This window comes from Dendrobium catenatum, unplaced genomic scaffold (genome assembly GCF_001605985.2).
Source record: "Dendrobium catenatum unplaced genomic scaffold, ASM160598v2 fragScaff_scaffold_71, whole genome shotgun sequence".
Classification (NCBI taxonomy): domain Eukaryota; kingdom Viridiplantae; phylum Streptophyta; class Magnoliopsida; order Asparagales; family Orchidaceae; genus Dendrobium; species Dendrobium catenatum.
Window position 1 is genome coordinate 445,792 of NW_021318533.1, and position 20,971 is coordinate 466,762.

At 34.6% G+C, this 20,971-nt stretch overlaps 2 protein-coding genes across 2 annotated transcripts; one reads left to right on the forward strand and one right to left on the reverse strand.

The window, feature by feature from the left end:
• The first annotated feature begins 2,368 nt into the window (after positions 1-2,368).
• Positions 2,369-4,912, forward strand: LOC110097280 (calmodulin-like protein 11). Its single transcript, XM_020823560.2, has 4 exons — positions 2,369-2,499; positions 3,357-3,514; positions 3,618-3,698; positions 4,664-4,912. The coding sequence occupies exons 1-4, from the start codon at positions 2,427-2,429 to the stop codon at positions 4,796-4,798; spliced, it is 447 nt and encodes a 148-aa protein (XP_020679219.1). The 5' UTR covers positions 2,369-2,426; the 3' UTR covers positions 4,799-4,912.
• Positions 4,913-17,974: 13,062 nt separating this feature from the next.
• Positions 17,975-20,685, reverse strand: LOC110097281 (indole-3-pyruvate monooxygenase YUCCA8). Its single transcript, XM_020823562.2, has 4 exons — positions 19,996-20,685; positions 19,358-19,606; positions 18,871-18,993; positions 17,975-18,549 (listed from the first exon to the last, which is right to left on the reverse strand). Exons 1-4 carry the CDS (start codon positions 20,683-20,685, stop codon positions 18,379-18,381), a joined length of 1,233 nt encoding a protein of 410 aa, XP_020679221.1. The 3' UTR covers positions 17,975-18,378.
• Between the last annotated feature and the right edge of the window lie 286 nt (positions 20,686-20,971).

Below are 20,971 nucleotides of genomic sequence, written 5' to 3' on the forward strand. Positions count from 1 at the left end.
TTTTTTTAATAACATTATATTTAAAGTTCGAAATTTTCTTATATTTTAAATGTAGTTTATAGTGGTATTTTAAAAATGTGCTAGATCAGGAGTTAACTAGTCTAGTGACTCCAGTCAAGGCTGGCTCAAGCTTGACTCTTTAGATCATCGAATTCAGCTCATAAGCCATTTATCGAGCCAAATTGAGCTAACTCACTAGTCAACTGAACTCACTTACACCTCTAAACCTAAATTAAATTATTATTTAATGAGAAGATTTTAAATTTATATTAAATTCACCTTTTGTAACAAAATATCTCACAAATAAAAAAGATTTGTATTTGCTCCAAAATTATTTATTTTAAGTTTGTGCATATAATGGTAATATTATTAAACAATATCCTCTCATTAAGAAGCCAAATGGCATCAAATTACATTTTAATAAAATATTTCTAAATTCATAAAGAATTGAGTATTTTAAGCATTCATAATATTATATATTTTCAATGTTTTCTTATTTTTATCTCTTTATGCTTCACAATGCATGAATTCTTAGCATAAAAATAGTTACAATTGATTCCATTTGCCTAAATCAAAAGTTCTAAGCATGGAGATGGAATCCAATTAGGCCAAAATTAAATCTAGGCTAATTGTTTCCCCCTTATCATTGCCCCGTTATAAAGGCTAATGATTTGTTTGAGATATTTTTCTCATAATAATAATAAATATCATTATATATTGATGCAAATCTCTTCAGACGCTAATTTGAATGCCACCCAGTTTATACTGAGATTAATGCAACAAATGATATCAAATGAATGCACTAATCTCAACATCAAATGGTGTACATCCAAACTAGTCCTAACTTGATTTATGTCTAGTGATTTATTTTTCTAAAATTGTTATAATTAAACTAATAGAATATAGTAGTTGAAAGAAAATTACTCTCGGTATTTTTCAAAAAAAATTATAATAATTATTGTAAAATTTTACTTTTCTCATAATAATTTTTTTAAACATCAAACTTCCCTAAAAAAAAAAACTTAGGTAAAAAATGCCTTTATATGGAAATAAATTTATCATAAATAACATATTTTCAGGACTAACCCAAATGGCATATTAGTAATAAAAAGAATTATGACTAACTAATGCTTGTTATCCAAGACTATTGAATAGCAATGTGGATTTAAAATAAATGCTCCAGCTGTCCAAAGCTGGACATTTTAGTAATTTAACAATCTATGTTTCCAGAACATCATTGACAAGATTAAAGGAAGAGGTCAGCAGTCAACAGAAATCCTATAGAAATAATATTAAGCTTTTAGTCAACAATCAAGTGAATTCTCTTAATTAATCTTTGCTTGAGCTAAATAAAAAAAACTAATTAAAAGCTTACATTTAGAATATTGTTATTATGATAATTAAATATTTTTTTTTCTTCATTTGTGTTGGAAGTAAACAAATTTGAAACAAATAAGAAAAAAATAACGAAAATAGACCCTTAGGATTTATTTTAAAAAAATCTAAAAAATAGAGAAAAGCTATTGAGTTACATCACACCACAACAACAAATTTACTATGAAAAATGAGAAAAATTGTAGGAATCTTTCACACTATTTTTACTCTCTTTTGCAACATTAAAAATCTTTCATACACTGGAGCATACACATTACACGATTCATTTATAACTCTTATAATTTAAAAAGAAAAAAATATTTTGACTCAGTTGGGCCGCAACACCAAGGGGTTAGACTTACAGTGCCACTATGTTGGTTTCTGTATCTCAGAATTGGCCCATATTATTTCAGTGTTGTGCAAACAACATCTTGACACTGCACACTGCTCCCAGCAACTCTCCAACAAGCTCTTCTTTTAACCTCTCCAATGAACTTGACCGATAAAATTGATATCTAAATCGACATTATAATCTTATCGATCAACACAACTACAATCCCCAAAGAACTAACAATTTAAACTGCAATAGAATGATAAGGAGAAATTTTTTTAATATAGATTAATTCACAAAATCAATTTAAGAGTTAAATCATAAATTGGTTTATTCAACCGATCAAATCGAATTGAACAATTATATCAACTGACTAATTACATCAAAAAATCAAATATTTTTTATGGTGTTTGTAGATATAACAATGTTGAAGTCATAAAATAATTTTAGTGAAATAACACTAAAAGACTAATATTTTCAGTCTTATACTACGGATATGACACTTGGCTTCTAATGTGCCGGTTATCACAAATATTTTTCTAAAGGTGCTCAAATTTAATTTTTTTTTTTTCAAAAGGGTCCATCCTTTCTCTTCTCGGGTATTTCCAGCTCTCCGGCCTATAAAACTGGCCTCTTGGTTTCCTGTTCTATTCATTCTTTCCCCTTGCCTTCCTCTCTTGCCTCTATTGACTCTCTTGATTGATTCAGATTATTTTTTGAAATGGACCTCCTCACAAAAGAGCAGATCGCCGAGTTCCAGGAAGCCTTCTGCTTCTTTGACAAGGATGGAGATGGTATGCTTTCTCTCCCTGTGCTTTGATTCATGTCTTTTGGTCTAATATGGTTACTGCACAAAGGATTAAAGCTTCGTTTTTTTCTTCTTGATTGCCCTTGCTGAATGATGGATTGGGCGCTTTGTTTTCTTACATTTTCTTTTAATTTCTCGCATTCTGAATGTGGTATGAAGCTTTTCATTTAGGCTAATTATTGCATCCCGACTAGAGAGATGCGTTCGGAGCTCTCTCTGTCTACAGTGAAAGCGTAGGTACTGTAGCATACATGTGCTTCACCTGCGCTTTACTGTAGACAGAGAGAAATCTCTCTGTCAGAAGACCGGATGCAATAATTTGCCTTGTTTGTTTGACTGCTAAATCATAATCTTTACAGCAAAATGTGGTGATATATTTTCAGCTAAAAGCAGCCTAAGAGCTGCAAATATCCAACAAAAGCTATGCTCCCCCTATCGCAGATAATTTAAGTTTTTTTTGTTTCTCTTGTGTTTGCAATTTATTTGACCTTACTTAAAACATAACCCGCCTTGGGTTCGGGTCAACCCGGCACGACCCGCTAAACATAGCCTCACGTGGTTTCGCGGGCACGACAGGGCTCGTTGGCGGTGCGCAAGTGCGGCAGGCAAGCGATAGCATGCAGTCTTAGGTCGTGAGGGATGACGCCGACAAGCAGGCAGCGCCGGGCCGCCGGCTAAGCCACGAGGAACGACGCCGACTCTATGACTTGATTAAATTGATTTAGACAACATTGGGTGTACATGAGACTAAGAAGAAATTCATACATAATATTTTTCAGCATTCCATTTTCAAACTCCTGACCTCAATCTTGTGAACAATATCTAACTGAATTTGCGATACAGGCCGTATCACCATTGATGAGCTCGCAAGCGTCATCCGATCATTAGACCAAAATCCTTCTAAAGAAGAGTTGCAGGACATGATCGATGAAGTAGATTTCAATAGAAACGGCACAATCGAATTTGTGGAGTTCTTGAGCCTAATGGCTCGGAAAATGAAGGTCTTATATACTATCTATCCTCTTTATTAGCCTCTCTACAGCCTGGGCAATCAAATTTGTTTCTGCTGCAAAGCCAATACAAGCAGTTCAAAAATATTTGCAGGAAACTGACGCTGAAGAAGAGCTGAAGGAGGCCTTCAAGGTTTTCGACAAGGATCAAAACGGCTATATTTCAGCCAGTGAGGTAAATAGATAATAATGCAATTCTTATATGCTTGAGGTTATAACGTGCAAATTTTTTTGGCTATGCCATTGGAGAAATTATTAGGTGCGGATATTGAACGGAGAGAACCATCTGATTTTTCTCTCTGTTTATAGTAAAAGAGCAGTTGCTACGGTAACTGTGTTTTTATTGTAGACAGAGACAAATTTGGATGAATCTCTCTGTCCGGTGTCCGCACTTAATAATTTGCCTTACCATTGAGGCTTTGATATCAAATAGGGGTGTAAACAAGTTGAGCTGAGCTCACCTTAACTTGAACATGAGTTTGATTAATTAATTGAGTTCGAGCTCTAGCTCGAGCTTAGTTCTATAAATTGGAGTTGACTCATTCAAACGAAAGAGATAAAATGATTTTGATTCAAGTAATTATTATAATGAAATTATAAAAAAAATAGAAATTATAAGATAAATAATAAAGAAACACTTGACATAAGAAAGGTAAGATATAATTTTTCAATGGATTTGAGAACTTTATATTTGAAATTTGAATTCTAATATGTTTTTTGTGTATTTAGAGTAATATTTTTTTACAGAAGCTAACTCATGAGCTAAGTCAGGTCGAGGTAGCTCCAGCTTGGCATTTTAGCTCATGGAGCTCGACTTACGAGTCATTTATCGATCCGAGCTCGAGTCGGCTTGACTCACTTACACCCTTAATATCAAAGTCAGAGTTGTTGTTAATGATCTAAATCTTGAACGAATGATTTGATTTGAGTCTATCGAATCCAATGCCTGAAAGTTCAAAATCATGAAATTTGATCGAATATTGAATGATCTAATTTGAGTCGAACCGAACACGAAAATTTTATTCAATCTTCGATCGATCTTTAATATTTCAAATTAAATGTCTGTTTTGTCCAAATATATTTGATTTCAATAGAATTATGAAAGGCAAAATCTGAGGATAATATTTTCTTGTTTGCCAGTTGAGAAATGTGATGATAAATCTTGGGGAGAAATTGACTGATGATGAAGTGGATCAGATGATCAGAGAAGCTGATATGGACGGTGATGGGCAGGTCAACTATGAGGAGTTCGTCCGAATTCTGATGGCCGTCTGATCATTTCCTCGAATAGTGATGGCCGTCTGATCATTTCCTCTCACAAGCTTTAATTTGGTGTTTTTTTTATTTTAGCAATTAAGAATTAGCAGATAAAAAATTAATCTCACTGTGTTCTGCTGATAATAATAATAATAATAATAATAATTTCTTCTTTGTCAGCTGAACTATTTGAATAGTAAAATTATTTCAGAAAACAGATTTTCAGCAAAATTGCTTTGAACAAGGATCGAATTAACTTCTGTTTTAAGCTTAGAATTCGGCCATTAGATGTGAAATTAAATTTTAAGAAGGTTTGAATCAGGCTAAGGAGAAATTGACTGATGATGAAGTGGATCAGATGATCAGAGAAGCTGATATGGACGGTGATGGGCAGGTCAACTATGAGGAGTTCGTCCGAATTCTGATGGCCGTCTGATCATTTCCTCGAATAGTGATGGCCGTCTGATCATTTCCTCTCACAAGCTTTAATTTGGTGTTTTTTTATTTAAGCAATTAAGAATTAGCAGATAAAAAATTAATCTCACTGTGTTCTGCTGATAATAATAATAATAATAATAATTTCTTCTTTGTCAGCTGAACTATTTGAATAGTAAAATTATTTCAGCAAAATTGCTTTGAACAAGGATCGAATTAACGTCTGTTTTAAGCTTAGAATTCGGCCATTAGATGTGAAATTAAATTTTAAGAAGGTTTGAATCAGGCTAAGGCTTTGTTTGGGAAAACTTTTTTATTGCTTTTTAAAACAGTTTTTTAGCATAAAAATTTTTTGAATTAAAAAATTTTATACTAAAATGCTATTTTATGAAGCAGCATGAAAGCTATCTCAAATAAAGTCTAAGACTTCGTTTGGGATGATTTTTTTATTGCTTCTTAAAGCAATTTTTTTTGTACAAAAAATAAAATTTTGGTACTAAAAACTGCTTTAATTTAGAATAGATTTTCTACTTCTTATTAAAGCTGTTTTTTAGTACACAAATTTTAATTTTTATAGTAAAAAATTTTTAAGAAGCAGTAAGAAAGTGTCTCAAAGGAAGCTTAAGAACTTGTAATAGGAGTTTGAATCTTCAAATTTAATTTGAACTTTGTTCGAATAGTCTTCGCATTATGTGTTACAAACCTTGAATAGGTTCGATCAAGATTCGAACCAAATATAACAAGTTTGAACCCTTTTTATTCTAAATATCTTATATGTAATATGTCACAACTAATCATTTCTATGTGGGCATTAAGAATATTGATAGTTATTCGTTGGTGTTCTTACTTGTAAATCTTACGTTGATATTATCGTTTTCTACATCATTATCTTATTATCTTAGGTTTCGTTTGATTAGAAGTTTTTGGTGCTTATTCCGTTTTAAAACGACAAATTCCTTTCTTCTTTATTGGTTGAGTCGTCAAATCAAGTTCCCAATAACTTCTTTTGTTTCATTTTTTTTTGTTTTGAGAAGTTTTTTTATATGCTTCTCTGTTAGAAAACTCCATTTTCTGAACCAATATTTCTTAAAATTATCTTTTACAAAAGTACCAAAAAATCAAACGAAACCTTAGCAAACATTCTTTACTTTGCGGATTCTAAAAAATCGTTAGTACATTTATATGTGAGACATTTGGATGGATGATTATTTAATTATATATATATATATATATATATATATATATTTTTCTATATTAAAAATTTAACAAAAATAAATAAATAAAACCATCAATGTAATCTCAAGCCTGAAAAAAACATTATGAGCAAGGGTGAATCACGAAGATCTCATATGATAATAATAATAATAATTTTAAAAAGTTAACAGGTCATTAAAACAGTTAACACAACACGATTATTCGAATTATGAAACCTATTGTGTGGCACTGTGTCCATAGTAATGGGATTTTTATTAGGTCCGGTGTCCTGACGTAGCTCTACGTTCGGACGCCAGTAAAATGGTGCCACGTAGCGGCCACTTTATCGTAGGCCCGGCCCACCGAAAAGTGGGTATATAGCACGTGCATTTTTTGAAAGATGACGGCCCGACTACCCGACACTGAAAAAAGATAGGTATCGCTAGGTACATCCTCGGTACCGCTCAGTACATGCTTGGTACTGCTAGGTATCGCTAGGTACATGCTCGGTATTGCTAGGTATCTCTAGGTACATACTCGGTACCGCTTAGTACATGCTCAGTATCGCTAGGTACATGCTCGGTACCGAGCATGTACATACTCAGTACTGCTAGGTAGTATGTACATGCTCGGTATCGCTAGATACATGCTCGATACTGCTAGGTATTGAGCATGTATTGAGCGGTACTGAACATGTGCTAAGTGGTACCGAGTAGCACGAGTTCTTTAAACCATAAATCCTGCATAACGTTTATAGTTCGAATAAGTCGCCAACAGGTTGTAAGACCTTTAAAGAAGGCGGGAGTTTTAACTTTTCGCGCCCAATTCATATATATGACATCGGGCCAACCCCAAATAGTTAAAACACGTGCAAAATCTACAAAATACAACGGGTTTGGATCGGGACATCGGGCTGCTACGTGGCGCCATTATACTAGACCTAATAAAAATTCATAGTAACGACTAAAGAAGCTGCCATTTGCATCCAATATATAGAAGAGAGAGCTGGAAAAATACCAATTTCCAACCATGTCATTCTTGGATTCATGTGCTCAATTTATTTTACTTTGCCTTTATTATTATTATTATTTCTTTATAATTAAGGACATCAAATGTGAATCAAAATGGACAAAAACATTTAGTTAACAAAACACAGCTTGATTCGCTTTGTTTTTTTATTTTATTTTATTTTATTTTTACTTTGGTATAATTATCATATATTTCATAATTTCCTTATAACATAGAGTTAAGAATATAAAAATCACAACTTATTTGGGTGAATAATTTATACAAATTTGACTTGCGTAGGCAAACTAGAATTGAAACCTATATAATCTTAGAAGTGGAACATAAAAGAAATTATTTGAATAGTAATATAGTCGAAGTGTCAAAAAAATATGATTACTTTTAAGAAAGGTTTAATGTTCCTCATATTGATCCATTAAATCTTTTCATAAATCTCAATGCATTATTTCCTTTGATTAATCGGTTTGATGAACTACAGCTAGACCGAAGGGACAACTAGCTTGCCTACATCAATTCCCTAGGTGGAGAAATATCATCCCTGATGAGATAATTTCAGAACTTCCATTATGTGCTGATTTAGTCATATCAAATTCCTGAATTAAATAGCACACTTCATTTGGATCATCTCTTTTTATTGTTTAAACTAGGCTTGAAGTAGACGCTTCCTATTTTTATAACATTATCCTTTAAACTCTTATCTATAATAACATCTACACCATTTCTAGTACGACTCTTACCCGAATACCAAAGTTTAAATCCTAAACTATCAATTTCCTTAGCCTTCTCTCCAACCCATTTAGTTTCCTGAATGCACAAAATATTTAACTTCCTATGAATCATAATATCTATTAATTCCATTAATTTTCCTGTAAGAGAACCTATATTCCAAGTTCCTATCCTAATTTTAGTTTCATGGACTAGCTTCTTTGCCCACATTCGTCATTGACGTGGGAACCCTTGCCTATTTAACACTGCACCCGGGCACCGGTGCAGCGGCCCTTGCACACTTGTCACTGTATTCAGGCCATACAGCGCGTCGCTTCCAGGGGACGCCCTAGCATTAACACAATTCATTAAGAGAGTCTTTGTTTCCAATATCAAATAATCATTATTCCTGATATCATTGATTAAGTAGCAATTTGTAGTATCTTTTCATATTTTTTTTTTTTTTAAGTTGTCTAAGGTTTTGTTGAACAATAACTTTATGACTATGTCTCAAAAATTTATGGGGTCAGGAGCACCCTCTTATAAAACGTGTGGAAGTGGTAATAAAATTGATTTTTTTTTTGTGCAAAAAATATTTTTGCAAAAAAAAAGTATTCCTTCGCTTACAATTTAGATAAAAATAGATAAAACCAACAATACTATTATAAAGAGATATACTTAACAGCTTCAACTTGTAAGCAAAAAAACAACACCTCCATAGGACATAACATCATCAATTTATATAAATTATGAGAAGAATGATAGAGATGGGGCAGAAATCATGGATACAGAAGAAAATGTAGAAAATTGAGTTGAAATAAAAGAGGGAAAGGGTAGAGAGGAAAGGAGGCTAGCTCGCAATCTATAATAAAACCAGCATGCTATATTCCAAAAATCAGTCACACACCTTCAAAACAGTGGGAACCAACTCCAATTTATAGGAATAAAAGGGAAAATGAGTAAAAAAATACTTGTAGTTAAAGCACCTCACATCCAACCAATATGAGCACCTCAAAACTGCAACTAGCAGGGGCCAAAGGAACAGTCGCCACGGGGGAAAATGAAGCACCGGGGGGGGGGGGGCTTCTCGTTAACACAGCTTAATGTGAAGAGAAAAAATCTACAGCAAGACCGAAGGGACAATTAGCTTGCCTACATCAATTCCCTAGGTGGAGAAATATCATCCCTAATGAGATAATTTCAGAACTTCATTATGTGCTGATTTAGTCATATCTAATTCCTGAATTAAAGTAGCACACTTCATTTGGATCATCTCTTTTTATTGTTTAAACTAGGCTTGAAGTAGACGCTTCCTATTTTTATATTGTTTTGTACATAAACACATTTTCTCTTGTATTTTATAAAGTTCGTTCTGAAGTGGATCAGTAGAACATCCTTGTGACGAAACTCATTTGGTTGTTGGAATTTTCTCTTACGGAATAGTTAACATAGAATGTTGACTTTCAAAATCTACATAATTAAATTCATCATGAGACTCCTTACATCATGATTTGAAGCTTCTGCGTGTACATTTTTTTTAAAATATTTCTAAAGAAAAAGAAAGGAAGACTCACAAAAAACTAATGCTCTGATACCAAATTAGTGCAAAAAAAAAGTCTTCATTCTCTTACAATTCAAACAAATGTAGATAGAATGAACAATACTATTATAAAGATGCACACTAAACAACTTCAACTTGTAAATAAAAAAACAACACCTTCATAAGGCATAACACCATAAACTTGTATAAATTATGAGAAGAATGATACAGATGGGGCAAAAATTGTGGATAAAGAAGAAAATGTAGAAAATCAAGATGAAATAGAAGATGGAAAGCAGAAAGGAGGCTAGCTCGCAAGCTAAAATAAAACCCGTAGGTTACATTCCAAAAATAAGTCACACACACTCAAAACAACGGAAACCAGCCCTACTTATAGGGGAAAAAATAAAAGGAAAAAGAGCAATAAATGCATGTAGTTAAAGCAACTCACATCCAGTCCTAAACTTTCCACAATTGCAGCAAGTGTAAGTGTAGATTTTTTATTAAAGTACTGTTTAAAAGAAACTAGGGGAATCAAGAATTAAAAAATTGAAAATAAAGTAAATAGTGTATTCTTTTAATTTCTGATTGCTCAAATTCTTTGATAGTAGACTTAGGAACAACTCTTTCAATGGAACAATTATTACGTCCTCCGACCGGACGTAGAGGAACATCCGGTCGGAGGCAAATTCCCGCCAAATACCGAGACGTACCGAGCAAATACCGAGCAATGCCAAACAATAACGAAGAATACCATCATTTGAAGACCCAATACCGAGTTATATCGGGCTTTACAGAGCAAATACCGAGTTATACAAAAGTTGTACCGAGTTTTTTTCAGAAAAACTCGGTACAACTCGGTACAACTCGGTATAACTCGGTATTGGTCTTCAGAGAACAGTATTTTTCATTATTATCAAATAATACCTAGTTGTACCGAGCAAATACCTAGTTTTTAGACGGGAAATTGCCTCCGACCGGACGTTCCTCTACGTCCTTGCACCGAACGTAATAAAAGTTCCTTTCAATGACACTCTAGAGACATGGGAAGCAACATTACTGAACAACTACAAGTTGTGAATATCAAAAGCAATGCTCTTACCACGGTAGCACTTAGCTTTAGCTTATAACAATTCAATGTTGTAAAAGCTTGTCTAATATTCAATTTATTTTGCTTAGAATTCTCACTGCATTATGAACACTAAAAAGGATCATTACCATTATTTCCTATTTATGACAGGCTAAATGGAAATCTTATGTGCAGGAATATTCACATATTAGGGACGAACTATTATTTGCTCCCACAAAAAATCTCAGCAACCTACTCATGCTTCTTGTTAATTTAAAATACTGATTAATTGAACTCTTTTCTATTTCAGCAACATGAGAAGCTGAGATTTATGCGATTTTTCAATAGCTACTATATTTAGTGAGTAAATATAATTAGCTCATCAGATAAATTTGTTCTCCCTTTTATCCTTTTGATTTAACATATTAATATCATGCTATATTATTATATTTATAATGAAATTTTGAGTTTCTTTTTTAAATGTGGATTGATTGTTTTAATGACATTATTAGTCCTATGATGTAAAAAAACATGTTTTTTTAGTATTACATTGTAAAATTATATTAATATATTTTATATATGATAATTTTAAGAAAAATATGACTTTTTACTAATAAAATTAATAATTAGAATAACTTCTAGGGATAAACTTAATTATTTTATCTTTTTATGAAATAAAATATAATAAAAAGATTTATAATATGAATTTTAATTTTTATAATTTTATTCACGGGCTTTTAATGCACGTAGAATAAAAAAATTTAAATAACGTCATTAATTCAATCATATTCAGTTTTAAACATAAATGTGTCAGTGAGTTTGTCTTAATTGACCTAAATCTCCTCAAAAAAAAGTTTTAAACTAAAGTAAAATATAAATGCTTTGCTATTCATTTAATTAAACAAGTATATATATTTATCCAATTAAATTGTCAATAATAAATTGACTAAATATAGTTATAATTGAATATTTATTTTACATTCTTAGTAATTAAAATAAATAAATTAAAATAACATGTCATCAAAGTGACTATATTTATATTGATTTAATTGCCTTAATATATATTAAAGTACTTGCATAAATCTATGCAAGGAAATAGACCCAAAGGAAGATTATTATTATTTTTTTGTAAATTATAAGTATATGTAGTAAGAAAGATTTGATAATTTTAGTTTTATTCATGCATACAATGTCGATCCAAAGAAAGGTATAGTGCTCGCAAAATTTTATCTATATTTCTTTACTATAGTTTTAAGAGTGCTAGTTACAAATTGTTATTTCGTCTACAATGTTGTACTATGTATTTTATGATAGCCCATCTTAGTTTTCTTTTTTTTTTTTTAACGATATCCCATCTTAGTTGTTTTGAATATGCATAAGGAAATGATATTGTTGCTAATTTATGAATATATTCTATTTTTTAAGTTAATATTTTTCTATATCTGTTAAATTGAATAACATTCTAGTGCTTAACAATACTAATTTTAAGAAATGAAAAGAACATATTATTGTAGTTCTTGAGAGTATATATCTAAACTATATGATTCGAACTGAATGCCCTCTTGCCCTTACTACGAAAAGCAATCTTGAACAAATGACAAATTTTGAGAGGTGGGAGTGTTTAAATCATACGAGTCTTATAATCACAAAACAATTTATTCTAGATACTATCAGGGGCTCAATGTCTACGGAAAAAATGCTAAGAATTTTCTAAGCCAAATAGCTACAGACTGTTTCGTAGGTTTTGAAAAGGTTGAGACGAGCATTATTCTTAACAAACTCGTTTCAATGTAGTATAAAGCCAAATGGAATATAAGGGAGTATATTATAAAAATGTCTAATCTTGTTACTAGACTAAAAGAATTAAAGTTAGAATTGTCATATGACATTGATTTCACTAATACAAAAAATTGCTTTCCTAGCACTTTAGAAGGGCTTTTGTGGCCGTTTTTACAGCCACAAAAAAACTTGCAGCAGCTAGAAAATCACGGCAAGACCGTTGTTATTAGTATTCGTTGCAAGGGGTTTTCACAACGATTTTGCAACTGATGGGATAGATATTTAAGTGTTTCTTTTAGAGGGGGTTTAAACCACTGTTATATGTCCGGAATTGTAGCAGTTTATACCAAAGTTAAATGTACAGAATTTTAATAAAATATATTATTGTCATTAAGGCAAATTTTAGGTTTATTTGATACATATAAATATCAATATATATTTATTGTATTGAACTGAGGTTTTTAGTGCAGTTATTAACCTATAGTTAAACAAATCCTTATACACTGTACATGAATAAGTTTATCTAGACTGGAAGAAGTTGAACAAGTTATTAACCTACATTTAATTAACCTATGTGAAAGTTTATCTCTCCCTTCACATATTGGTGTATATATAAGGCAAGGATATGGGGATTTTTAATGATCATGAGAAAAAAAATGCTATAGAGTACACAAGATATTACAATTATATAAATTATGCTATTATAAGCAATGGTTTAAAAACCGGACCGGACCGGCCGGTCCGACCGGTTCAACCGTGAACCGGTCTGAAAGCCGGTTCGGTTCAACCTGAGAACCGCCTTAGCATCGAACCGGCTGGTTTTGGCATGAACCGCCGGTTCAACCGGGGAACCGGCGAACCGGTCCGGGTTTCTTAAAACCGGCCGGTTCAAATTTTTTTAATATAAATAAGAGTACCACAAAAAATTACAATTATATAAATTATGCTATTATAAGTGAGAATGTTAAGATGAATGTGTTGTAAGGCTAGGAATAATATCTTAAGAAATAGGGGCGGAACCAGCCTTATTCTTGCAGAGAAATCATTCTGTGCAGAGTCTAGACGAGAAGAACCGTCCGAACATGTGAATCAAATTTGTGTACACATTGTATGTACACAATGTGTATATTAAAAGTCTGGATGGTTCTTCCTATTTGAACTCTGCCCAGAATAATTTCTCATTCTTAACGTGGGCAAACTCATTCAGGCTTAATAAGTAGCAATAAAGACAAAAATATGTCAATTTAAAATATTGCTTAAACCCTAAGCATAACAATAATATTCAAGAGCAAAAAATTTCATTTAAAAATGAATTTTGTCTTCCAAAGACTGAGTTAGTTTCAATGGATGAAAATGCCTTCAAAAGAATTGTTATTCAATGTTTTGAACTATTATTGTTGATAAAAAAAACAAATCAAACGCTGGCCTTTGGAAATCAAATCTTACAAATGCAGATTACTCAACAAGATGTGAAAGACTCGAAGTTTGAGCATTTCATAAACATGATCTAAATAATTCTAAGGGCACCACTTTCCAAACCGTAAATAAGGGCTATTAACTTTTAAAACCAGGAAAAAAATCTATGCTTTGAACTTATAAGAACAGAAAGGGTAAAACAGATCAATCATCTACAGGAATCTCATTAAAGAATTTCTGGTCGGATAGCACAAATTCGAAAAACAAAAGACACGTATTCACATAAATCAACAAATGTGAACAAATGCAAGCTATGCGAGTAAAAACCAACCAGTAAATCGGCAAAAAGCCCTACAGAAATCATGAGAATCCGATTCCAACCTTAATGAAAGCCCACTGATCAGGTCCAAAGAACTCTCGAATCTGAGGATACTTGACAAGGATCTGCTTCCTCTGCGTGGAATGGGGCTCGTCCATGAGGCGTGCGGGAGGGGCGCGGCTTGCACCGGCGGAATGGGAAGAAAATCGGGTAGGTTAAGTAAGGTTAGGGCAAAAAGGATCTCTCTTTTTGTAAGTTAAATTTTTTTCAAATATATATTTTTTTTTTGGACATTTAGGCCAATTAAGACAAACTCACACACACCACACATACACAAAGACTCGAACCCATGACCTCTTAGTTGAAGCATAAGCTCTCAACCAACAGGCCAAGGTGAGCTGTGTTTTCAAATATATCTATAGGCCACAAGTTCTTAGTTTGTACTCTGCAACCTTTTCACTAACTTCTTTAAGAACTCCTTTGATAAAAATAAACCCACATAGCATAAAGAAGAATTACATTCAATTTATATAAATGTTTAAGGAAAATATAGATTAAATATTATATATCTCAACAAATTGAAATAAATCAAAGTTAATAAATAGGTGCACAAAAATACCTAAAAACAATTAAAAAAAAAGTCAAAGAAACATTGCAAAAAAAAAAGTCAAGAAACTTGTACAAGTTATCGACTTTCGTCTAGGGCATGACTGGGTAAGAAAAATATTTTATGGTGCTTACGACCAGAGTAGCATATGCTATTTGCTTGAATCTTGGTAGAGAAGAGGAGGTTGACAAGCAGATTTGTGATTGCTCATAAAGTTCAAATGATGACAGCATGGGGACATAGTTTTGCCTTTAAAGCTAAGGGGAGTGGCGGTAGCAACTTTGGGACTAAGGTCGTTTATTGAAGCTACAGTGGAGGCCGTGATAATGATGGGTGAACGATCAATCATTTTTTGAGCTCGATCGATATGAAGGAGAAAAAGTGAGGCAACGATTGAGAGAACTAGGGCCCGATAATATATCAATGAAATGGACAAAGAGAAGATGTAAATGTTGGGAGGCTTGAGTGGTATATGAGATATTATGGCTCGTCAAAGCTTTTTTATGGCTACTATAAAACCGGTTTAAACCGCCACCATTAGTCACAGTTAAAACCACTAGGAAAAGCTGTCTATAACTATCAACTGCTACAGAAATAACTCATTTTTGATATTGTGTGCATCTGGTCTTAATTTCTCTTCCTTTACAATTCAATCCTTTTAAGATAAATTATAATACTAAAAAAAAAGTGAATTCTTAATGAGCTCCAACAAGAATCTCTTTTACAATCTATAAGGTATTTTAGAGCTCAAAGATGACCAGCCTTCTTTATCTCATAAAAACACATAAATCACATTAGCAATGGAGTATTCAAAGAACTATGTTTAAAGATTGATGAATACCTTTCTAATAACCTCCAAACCTCATATTTAAAGATTTTGGTGTAGCTATGCCTATCGCTTATCAAAATCTAAGCACTTTCTTGAACCAACAAATCATATCACTTAGACCAAATCGAGTTCATAAATTCATTCTCCTATTCTTTCTAGCTTCTCAAAAGAGATACACTCATATTCATCTGATACAACAGCTCAACATGCCTAAAGCTCTCTCTCCCTCTCTCTCTCTCTCTCTCTAAAAGAGCAAACAAGACATGAAAAGTTATTATATGAGCGCATAAAATCATATAATGATTGCTCAACCAGACATCTTATCTTAATTATTTTACTTCTATGATCTTAGAGAGACATAATTATATGACCATATAAGATATGCATGGCATCTTTCCACCACACGCAACTTATCAGCATCATGCATGGCCATCCAAGATGCATGTATGAATACTTCATATGATAGTAAGAAAATTATCAAAATTTAGTCTGACCTCCATATTAAAATAAGTTTGCAGTGGAAGCTTTTCACATAGGACACCAATGCAACTTGTGAGTTTATGAGGCCAATCATTTATGAAGAAGGTTACAATCCTGCATGCATTTATGTTCTTTTTTTTTTTTTTTTTTTCTATCAGATTTGATCTCTCTCTTATTTGTAAAAAGGGTAAAAACAAAAATTTATGCTAAAATTAATATTTTATTTAGTATTGCTAGATATTGTTCAATAATGAGAAATGTTGAGAAAGGGATGAGTGAAAGTAGATTATATATAATTGTTGCGAGCTAGAATATACGCGGCGATAGAGTTTTAATTGTACGTCTTAGCTTTGTACGGATATCCAACTCACACATAGAGAACACAAGATTTTTTACATGAAAAATCTTTGAAAGGGGAAAAACCACGGGGCTTAGCCAGTTGAAAATGATTCCACTAGAATTTGAGTCGGTTACAATGGGCTGACTCACCTCTGAGGGCGATCAGTTTATAATTAACAATTGTACGTTAGAAATCTGGGTGTCAGGTGGTCTGACAGAGCTTCGGGCCTCAGAGGATGGTCTGATAGAAGTCCGGGCCTTAGGTGATGATCTGGCGAAGACGAGGGCCTCAGGTGAAGGTCTGACGAAAGTGAGGGCCTCTGACGGCGATCTGGAAAAAGTGAGGGCCTCTGACGGCGATCTGGAAAAAGTGAGGGCCTCAAGTAGTGGTTCGGCGGAGCGCAGGGCGTCAGGTAGTGGTCCGGCGGAGCAGAGGGCAACAGGTGATGGTCCAGCGGAGCAACGGCGTTAGGCGGTGGTCCGGCGGAACACAGGGCGTCAGGTGGTGGTCTGGTGGAGCAACGGCGTTAGGCGGTGGTTCGGCGGAGCACAAGGCTTTAGGTGGTGGTCCGACGGAGCAACGACATTAGGCGGTGGTCCGGCGGAGCACAGGGCGTCAGGTGGTGGTCCAGCGGAGCACATGGCGTCAGGTGGTGGCCCGGCGGAAGTCCGGCGTTGGTGGAGCAGTGGTGGTTCGACGGAACTCCGTCGGTGGTCCGGCCTTCTAAAATGGTTTTCCAAGAAAAAACCAAGGACCCCCAGTCCAAGCCTTCTAAAAATCCTCACGGGTAGAGAATTTCAGAAGAAAAAAATCATCACTAAAAAAGAGCAGATTCATAGTACCATTCAAAGCCCACATTTTGTTGATAGCATGTATTAAAGATTCATAGAAAGACCTACTGATAGAATATCCAACTAAGCTAAACTACCATTCTTTAACATTGACAACTGTTAACCTGCCGTATAAAACAAAACAAAGAAAAAAAAAATTTTCGTACCTGCCCCGCACGTCGAGCGCCGAATTCAGCACGTCGACGTCCCTTCGAGGGAAGGAGACACTCTAGGGTTTTCTCTCCTCTCATAACATTAACCACGAACGTTTTGAGGGCATGAACTTTTCTCCATCAGCATAACTACTCACAAGAACTCAATGAGCAAAGGTGAAGTCAACCAGTGACTTCACAAGAATCGGCTCCATATATATACATTTCACGTAATCAAATGATTGTATCTATCAATAATCATTTTGTACTTATAAAAAATTATCATAATCCACTCACACACACACACTCTCTCTCTCTCTCTCTTTACTTGGTCATTTTTGGGAGTAAAGTTTTTATCTTCTGAACAAACAATTTTGAAGCTAACTAGTAAATATCTTGAAAATTACTATCAAAATTTTAAATTTATTCGACTACATGAAACTTATATCTAGACATTCAGCATTAGAAATCAGTACACAAAAAGCCACACATTGCTCTCTGAAATACAGGACAAAGAGCATCAACCACTACCTCCCAAATCTACTGGAATTTGGGGAGCAGAGAAGGAGGAAAGGACTGATAACAGAGGCGGAAGCAACCACTTGAAACCAAAAGCCAAGCTCACATTGACATCACTCTCTGTGCTTAGCACTGCTCTCTCCTGATACAAAATATGGACCATGCAACACTATGCTATTCTGCTCCTTTCACCTCCCACCCACCCACAAAAAATTAAAAATACAATACTGCTCCTTGTACAGTGAAAAGAAAGGGAACAAAAAGAACTGTATGCTTGGAGCGAGCTAAACCTGCTTCATTCTAAACTTCTAAGTTAACATAAAACAAAGAAACCAGCTTTTGTTACTGGTTTTTTAGATTAGAGATTCTTCCATCTATCTGCAATGTCAAGAGCTACCTTCTCTGCGTCAATACTGGCGCCGAGGAGTCCTCTGCCTGTAAATCCAACGCAGTAGAGGCCATTCTCTCCTTTCCAGCCGTTGGGGAATGGGTACTTGGGCTTGCCATCATCTGAGAAGAAATCACAGTCCTGCAGAGAATGCAGTAATCTGAATTTCTTGTTTTGTGTATTTGATATTTGGATTGAGAAAAGATTTAAGTTTTCATTCAAAAGATCGCATTTTTTAAGGGAGTTCAGGTAAACCAGTGCGTCTTGTTTGGATAAAACATACAAGCTGATTTTGGATGGAAAAAAAAAAATGCTGTTTTTACAAAGGAATTTTTAAAAAGAACCATAAGACAGCTTATTCCATGAGAAGATTTTATTTTTTGAAATTTATTCGATGAGAATTATTTGATTTGTGTGCGCGAGAGAGAGAAAGAGAGAGAGAGAGAGAGCGCAGATATTTGCCTTGAGCCAGTGAGCGACGTTGCTTCTGTAACCGGTAGCAAAAATGACAGAGTCGAAAGCCATCTCTCTTCCATCAGCAAACTTGGCTCCATTCCTTGTAAGGGATTCCACTTCTGATACTATCTGCCATGGTCAGCATGGGGAACAGAGATCCTCTGATCAGTAAATAGAATGGCCCATAACTAGTTTAGAGAGAGAAATATCAAATATAGACTCTGAGTAATTTCTAGTTGTTGAAATGATGTGTTGTCTTTAGTCACTAATCACATAAAAATCATATCTTTGAAAGTTACAGTAGAATGCACGAGAAACCAAGGTTTTGGGAAGAACAGAGTACAGAGTGAGAGAATCGAAGGTGATATGACATATTGTAATCTTTCTATACAACAAATTTGGGATTTGTGCATTTCATTACAGTTATATGAGATATCATTATCATCCAAAAACTCATAAGAAGAACCAATTACAATGAAAATTGATAAACTACCTTAATACTTCCTTTCTTTATCAGATTAAATGCTCCAACATCCAAAACAGGAGTTTTTCCAGTAGCATTCTTGAGCTCAAGTGGCCCTATCTTAGGCCTTTTCAATCCATACTTTCCTGTATCTCCAATTACCATCCTCGCCAATAATACTAGTATTTTATCCACTAATCTCACTGGAAGCCACTTCAACAGCTTCATTGCTAGCCTGAAAGTAGAGATTCCAAGCAATTCTCTCGGTAATACATGCACCTGCCGATATAATCAAAAGCAAAAACTAACATTCTCATATAATCAAAAGCAAAAACTAACAGGAATACAACTTGTAAGCACAGTACGAAATAAGGTACGGCACTTTCATTGATTAATCTTCTTCACCAGTACGAAATGAAGTTGTTATTTTTCATTGCAGAGATTGGAATGACAGTGCAATGCCATATAGAAAAAGCATTATGGTGATTTCATTGTTAATCTTTGTTTCATTAAAACAGAAATTCCTGTTTTAATCTATCAAAAGATCATAATGTCATGGAGTCTTTGATTCAATGTAAAGTTTTTCTGAAACAGGGTAAAAGCAGAGCAAGGAAGCAAAAAACCAGAGTTTTTTTAGGCGGAAAGAGAGAGATTAGAAAAGAGCTTACTCCGCTTCTAACTGATAAGAATGGCATTGCACCATACTCGCACAAATCCAAACACATTTCCATTCCAGAATTACCACAACCGACAACTAACACCCTCTTCCCTTTACAGTCTACTCCATTCTTATATTCACTGGAATGCAAAACTCCACCTTTAAACGCTTCCCTCCCCTTCATCTCCGGCACCACCGGCTCTGCATTTTCCCCTGTCGCCACCACCAACCACGGCGACACAAACTCCACCACCTGCTCCCTCCCCTCCGGCCATCTCCGCGCAGCCGCCACATGCCACAGAGAATCCGTCTCATCAAACCGTGCCGCCGTAGCGGCACATTGAAACAGTGGCCGAAGACCGAAGTGGTGAGCATAGGAGACGAGGTATGAGACGAAATCGGATTTGGAAGGGTAATTGGGGTGGTGGGAGGGGAAATGGAGGTGAGGAAGCTCGCAGAATTGTTTGGGAAGGTGGAGAGACAGACGGTCGTAGCTTTGGTGTCGCCATAGATGGGCAATGCCGTCGGAGCGTTCGATGATGACGGAGGGGATAGAGAGGAGATGGAGTGAGGCGGCGGTGGCGAGGCCAGATGGGCCGGCACCGACGATTATTGGACCAGGGATTACAGTGGCACTCAAGGTTGGATGGGCCGGACTGGTTTCCGGGCCGCCGTCCTCGTCGGAGGCGGCGTTGGTCATTAATGAGTGATGATATAGCTAGCTTACTTGAATGAGAGGAGAAGATCTATCGTCACTACAGCCATGCAAGCAGAGGAGTAAATGGTTACAGGCTTACAGCAAAAATTACAGAAGCGTGGGAGAGGATTTGTATTTATAGGTGCAAGAGCAGAATGGATGAAATGAGAGCTAAAATAGATTGGAAGTTAGCTGGATTTTTCATTTTTCTGGTGTCATGCAATTTATTTATTTATTATTATAAAGAGAGGCGTGATGGTATCATCTGCAAAATGTAGATTTCATTTGA